This window comes from Propithecus coquereli, unplaced genomic scaffold (genome assembly GCF_000956105.1).
Source record: "Propithecus coquereli isolate 6110/MARCELLA unplaced genomic scaffold, Pcoq_1.0 Scaffold815, whole genome shotgun sequence".
NCBI lineage: Eukaryota > Metazoa > Chordata > Mammalia > Primates > Indriidae > Propithecus > Propithecus coquereli.
The window spans coordinates 575,828-581,737 of record NW_012154341.1 but is presented as its reverse complement, the minus strand read 5'-3'; the positions used below and the strand labels follow the sequence as shown (position 1 = coordinate 581,737).

Genomic DNA, 5,910 nt, shown 5'->3' with positions numbered 1-5,910 from the left:
AGCTCTTTACATGGCTGCGTCCTTCTTACCATTCAAGTCTTTGCTCAAATGTCACCTTCCGAGAGGCTGTCCATGATCACCTTATCTAGAGGGTTCCTGTACCTAGGCTCTCTCACACTGTCCGGTTTTATTCCATTACTCACACTTAATCATTATCTAAAATGTTACTTGTTTACCTCGCCCACCCCATTTGAATATGAATTTTATGAAACGAGGCCTCTTCTGTCTTTTTCAAGACTAATAGTGCTGGCGCATAAGAAGTAGAGGCCTAGAGAGGTTAAGGGACTTCTCCAAAGTTGCACAGCTAGTTATCGTTGGGGCCAGACTTCATGGCTCTCAAATCAGGACTCTAATCATTAAAACACAGCTATTCTACTCCCTTCCCAGTAGCAAAAGAGGAAAAAAAAAAAAAAAAAAAAACAGGAAATTGTCATAAGACCAGAGTCTTGGAGTCAAGCAGGTTTTGCTACTGCCATTTGCCCCCCAGGACATTTTGTTCTAGTCTTGAATACAGTGTATGACTTCTCATCGTATATTCCCAGAAGGGGAGAAAATGGATCCAGGAAAGCTGTAGACAGGTGACAGATGTTTTTTGTTGAAGATAATCATTTCAGATCCTAAGTCTCCCCTAATAATGCTCTCTGCATCACAAAACAATTAGCATTTTATCCAACTCCTAATATACCCGGTCTATCCAGAAAGTATCCAGCCGTGTAATATGAAACATAGAGACATTTATTAAAGAAGATACAAGAAACAGTGTACACAGAACCATGACATCTCAGTCGCCTTCAAAGTAGGCACCTTGGGACCTCACACAGTTCTCCCAGTGTCTCTTCCATAGTTCAAAACATTTCACAAAATCCTTTGTTGGAATCGCCATCAGCTGCCTCGTCATATTTTCCTGACTCTCATCGATGGTCTGAAATGTCTTCCCTTTCAAAGGTGATTTTAGTGTTAGGAAAAGCCAGAAGTCGCAGGGCACCAAATCTGGGCTGTAGTGGGGCTGAGTCACATGGGTGATTTGCTGTTTCCCCAAAAAGCGCTGCAGGAGATGTGATGCATGGGGTGGGTACATTGTCGTGATGAAGCTGCCAATCACCAGTTGCCCATAGTTGTGGCCGTTTTTGTCACGTTGCATCTCTCAACCGAGGAAGAACATTGAGGTAGTACTCCTTATTAATTATTTGGCCTGGGGGAGAGCACTCCTGAGGGACAACACCTTCCCAATCAAAAAACACAGTTAACATTGCCGTGGCCTGTTTCTAGGGGCCGAGGAATGAACACAGAGACAAAGAGACACAGACACACACAAAGACGGTACAGGACTGCAGCAAACTTTTTGCTGTAGTTTCTTTATTTATAACAGCCTGTTTGGCAACTGTCCCACCACAATTTCTTTTTTCCCATATTGTCCCGACTCAACACGTCCCTGTTCCTTGTTGTTTCGTCTCCGGCAAGCAGATGTTTGCATCTGAACTCTCTAGCCCCTCCTGTTTGCAGGGTAGGGCGCCCTGGCTTGTTTGCAAGGCCACAGGCATGTTTTTGAGAAGAACAACAAGGAAACATTCCCAGACAAAGTGTCCTCTACATAACATGGTCTTGATCTTGCTGCCACTGCGCCACCCCTTCTTCAGGTGTGGACAACCAAGCGACTGTCATTGGAACGACTGGGCCTTTGTTTCCAGATCATAGCCATAGACCCACGATTCATCTCAGGTAAAGACCTTCTTGAGGAAATCTGGTTCATTGGTAGTGGTCTGAAGCAAGTCATTAGCAAATGCCACACAGCGTTCCTTCTGCTCTGGTGGGACAAGCCACGGAACACATTTTGCAATGACATGTTTCATGCCAAGATCCTGCATCAAAATATCAGACACAGTAGTTTTTAGAATCCCCAGATCAGCTTCTAGTGCTTGCTCTGTCAGTTGCTGGTCTTTGCTGATTGCACCTGTACACATTCAGCATTCTCAGGTGTTCTGCTTGTCGCAGGCCTTCCAGAATGTGGATCACTTTCAAAAGATTCTCCACCATTTTGGAGGTGTTTGTGCCACTCTTTTTTTTTTTTTGAGACAGAGTCTCATTCTACTGCCTGGGCTAGAGTGCCGTGGCATCAGCCTGGCTCACAGCAACCTCGAACTCCTGGGCTCAAGCGATTCTCCCGCCTCAGCCACCTACAGGTGCACGCCACCACGCCCAGCTAATTTTTTCTACTTTTAGTAGAGACGGGGTCTTGCTCTTGCCCAGGCTGGTCTCAAATTCTTGAGCTCAAGCGATCCTCCCCCCTCGGCCTCCCAGAGTGCTAGGATGACAGGCGTGAGCCACCGTGCCCGGTTCGTGCCACACTTATTTGTGCTGCACTCATTGCACTGTCCCCAGAAGCCTTCTGAATCATCTGAATAGTTTCCTCGGAGGAATGTTCAAGCTTAATGCAAAATTTAATGCAGACTCAGTTGCTCCGCTCAGTCATCGTGAGTGCGACAGCTGCACAGTACGCATGCTCACTCGGTGTCTAGCACCCCACTGAACGGCACAGCGAAGGCGCCATTGTTCACACAGGCACATTCCAGTTCTCTTTCCTTGGCTGCCAGGTCACAGTGATGTCAGCAAACCGTTGTCATATTAACGACGGCGGGATATTTCTGTACAGACCTTACATGTTTCTGGTAGAAATAGTCCAAAATTCAAACTGTCATTAACTCATGGTGCACTTTGTTATTGACAAAAAAACTGACAAAACTCCATCTTGTTGCTAATATTGAAAATGGCAAAAAATGTCCCAAACCCATTAGATTTGTCTGAAAAAATAAAAGGCTGGCAAAAATAATGTATGGCTGACTAAAACTTGATGTAAGTCTCAAATCTTCTTGACAAAATTTAGATCTGTCAACACCAAGGAAAATCCAGCTAGCCAGAAACGACGGCAACAAAAAAAACTTACAAAAGCAGAAATAACAAGTAAAAACTTTATACGGCCAAAGAAAGAAAAGAAACCCTGACAGGTGAATCGTACTGCAACTCGCAGCACCCACCGCACGCAGGGTGGAAATGCCGGCAAGTTGGACCCAGGCGGTGGAAGCTTCCAGTCGGGAAGCTTAGTAGTAGGTGATGGAAACGTTATCTCTGGCTCTGTTTGCCCACCTTTCTTTTGAGCAAAAAGTGTCTATAATGAAAAGAACTGATCGCAGTGAAAATTTCTGTAAATAACGAAAGTAGGAGTACGATGGCAAAGGTTTAGGTGCTCGCTGTAACAAAACAAGCGCCCCAAGAATAAAGTGGGCCCACAGATTGGTTTCAGAAACGCTGCTTCCGCGATAACCGGTCAACGCCGGTGTGCCCGTGATAAAAACGGCAGCATCCAGACGAGGCGTCAGCACCCACACAGCCGGCGTGGCTGGCGGACCCCTGCGCCGCGCACCCGCCTCTCGCCCCGCCGCCCCAGGGACTCGCCGCCTTCTTTCGTCCCCTCGGGCAGGCCAGCGCCTCGGCCCGGGCGGTAACCCGGCGACAGGCGCCCCCTGCAGGTCGGCGGCCCCGCGCCCCGAGGCGCGCGCACAGCCGGCAGGAGCGGGCGCGCGAAGCACGCCGGGAGGCGGCGCGGCGGCCGGGGGCGGGGCGGCGGCCTGGCGCGCAGGCGCACTCCTCCTCCGGGCAGAATGGCGGATGCGGCGCCGAAACCCGGCAAGAGGAAGCGCGAGCACCAAGAGGACGCGGAGGCGGCGGAGGCCCCCGGCCCAGAGGAGAGGGGAGCCGGCGTTGGCAATGGCACCTCTGCCCCCGTCCGCCTGCCGTTCTCCGGCTTTAGAGTGCAAAAAGTGCTGAGGGAGTCTGCGCGGGACAAAGTCATTTTCCTGCACGGGAAGGTACCACTCGGCGACCCCGGGGGGCACGCGGGGATCTCCTTGAAGGCGAATCTGCGGATCTCGGCTGGAAAATGCCAGTCACATTACTCGAGGGAGGCGGGGTGCAGCGCTAGAAAGCATGGGGAGGGGTAGGAGGCGACAAGATTGCCCCTGGTGTTAAGGGAATAAACATCTCATTTTTCCCTCACTGGAAATATCTGCTAATAATCGTAGAATGTATTGCAGATCACAAACCACGTGTTAAATTCTCCAAGCCATGCATCATCATTCATTGAATACGTAAAGGGGCTAGAACCCAGTAAATGTTGTTGGATTCTCTGCTTGTCCCTGTCCCTGGAAAGGACATAGAGACTGCAGGAGATACGATCCCTACTTTACGCGACTTCAGCCCTAACAGGAGACAGTGTGTTAAATTGTTACTTCGGTTCCACACATGCGCGTGAAAGCCAGGCCCTGATCGAGGCGTGGGGATGTGGAGATGAGAGTTACCATCCCTGATCTTCAAGACTGCAGAATGTCTCCGGGGGAGACGTGCACACAGCCGGCTCTAACAGCATGTGCTCAGCCCTCTGGCAGGGGCTGAGGGGAGACGAAGACCATCCCAGGCACTAGTGAGGGGGCCCAACCAGGGCAGGCCTGGAGCTTTCCCAGGCTAGGAGCAGGAACTCTCACCTTTGGGAAGACTGGGGGGACCTGGGCTAGGCCTGCATGTCTCTCTCTGTGTCTCTTGTTTTTTGCAAGGTTCTGTCTGGTTTTCTCAGCCCCACCTGTCTTCAGTGTGCAGCACCTGCTGAGGTTGTTAGCCGTGAGAGCCTTCCAGCTAGGAGTTGGTTGGGAGACTCAGATTCTAGTTTCTGTTTCAGCACTGAACACATGATCTTGGGCAAGTCACTTGATATCTCAAGACCTCAGTTTTTTCATCTTTTCTTCTAAAATGGGGAGAATTTGATGGAAATCTTGTCAGCCTAAAATAAAAGACAGGTGAGAAGCTTAGCATCTTTTGGAAGAAAAGTGTGAGAGCTGGCCGGGTGCGGTGGCTCACGCCTGTAATCCTAGCTCTCTGGGAGGCTGAGGCGGGCGGATTGTTTGAGCGCAGGAGTTCGAAACCCCATCTCTACTAAAAATACAAAGAAATTAATTGGACAACTAAAAATATATAGAAAAAATTAGCTGGGCATGGTGGCGCATGCCTGTAGTCCCAGCTACTCGGGAGGCTGAGGCAGGAGGATTGCTTGAGCCCAGGAGTTTAAGGTTGCTGTGAGCCACAGCACTCACTCTAGCCCGGGCAAAAGAGTGAAACTCTGTCTCAAAAAAAAAAAAAAAGTGTGAGAGCGGCCACAAGGATTTGGGTTGACCTGCCTTCCCTAAGAGAAGAAACATGAGTGCCATTAGCTAGACTTCCCCAGAGGGAAGACTGCAGGGATGGAAATCCCAAGTGCTGGGATTTCAGAAGCTTCTGCCTTTGCTCTCTGGGCCTCACCTGTGGCTCTGCCCCTGAGCACGCTGATGATGCCTCTGCCCACAGGTGAATGAGGCCTTGAGGGATGGGGATGGAGAGGATGCCATTGTCATCCTGGAGAAGACACCATTTCAGGTAGAACAGGTGGCCCAGCTCCTGACCGGCAGCCCCGAGCTCCATTTGCAGTTCTCCAATGATATCTACAGCACCTATCACCTGTTCCCTCCAAGACAACTGAATGGTGAGCAAGTGGTGGCCAAGGTGGCTGCCTGTGGGGAGAATGGGGTGTTAGGGAATGAGGGGGTGTAGCGACCAGAGTCTCCATACAGTAGTTCTCGACGAAGATGGGGGGATTTTTCCCGCAGGGGACATTTGGCAATCTTTGAAGACATTTTTGGTTGTTAGAACTGGGGGTGGGGGTGGGGCAGAGGGCACGTGGGTGCTCCTGGCATCTAGTGGGTAGAGTCCGGGGATTCTGCTAAACTTCCTACAATGCACAGGACAGGCCCCCACAACAAAGACATAATGTCAAGGTTGAGAAACCCTGTTCTGGTGTAGTGTGTTTTGGGGAGAGAGTGTGATTCATGG

The 5,910-nt window shown here is 50.2% G+C and overlaps 1 protein-coding gene across 1 annotated transcript in view; it reads left to right on the top strand.

Annotated features, from left to right (window-relative positions):
* Positions 1-3,637: 3,637 nt before the first annotated feature.
* DCPS (decapping enzyme, scavenger) overlaps positions 3,638-5,910 on the top strand; it is a 35,843-nt gene continuing 33,570 nt past the window's right edge. The window contains exons 1-2 of the mRNA XM_012663611.1: positions 3,638-3,863; positions 5,389-5,563. Coding sequence (XP_012519065.1) covers positions 3,657-3,863; positions 5,389-5,563 — 382 coding nt within the window. The 5' untranslated portion in view covers positions 3,638-3,656. The remainder of the gene's footprint in view (positions 3,864-5,388; positions 5,564-5,910) is intronic.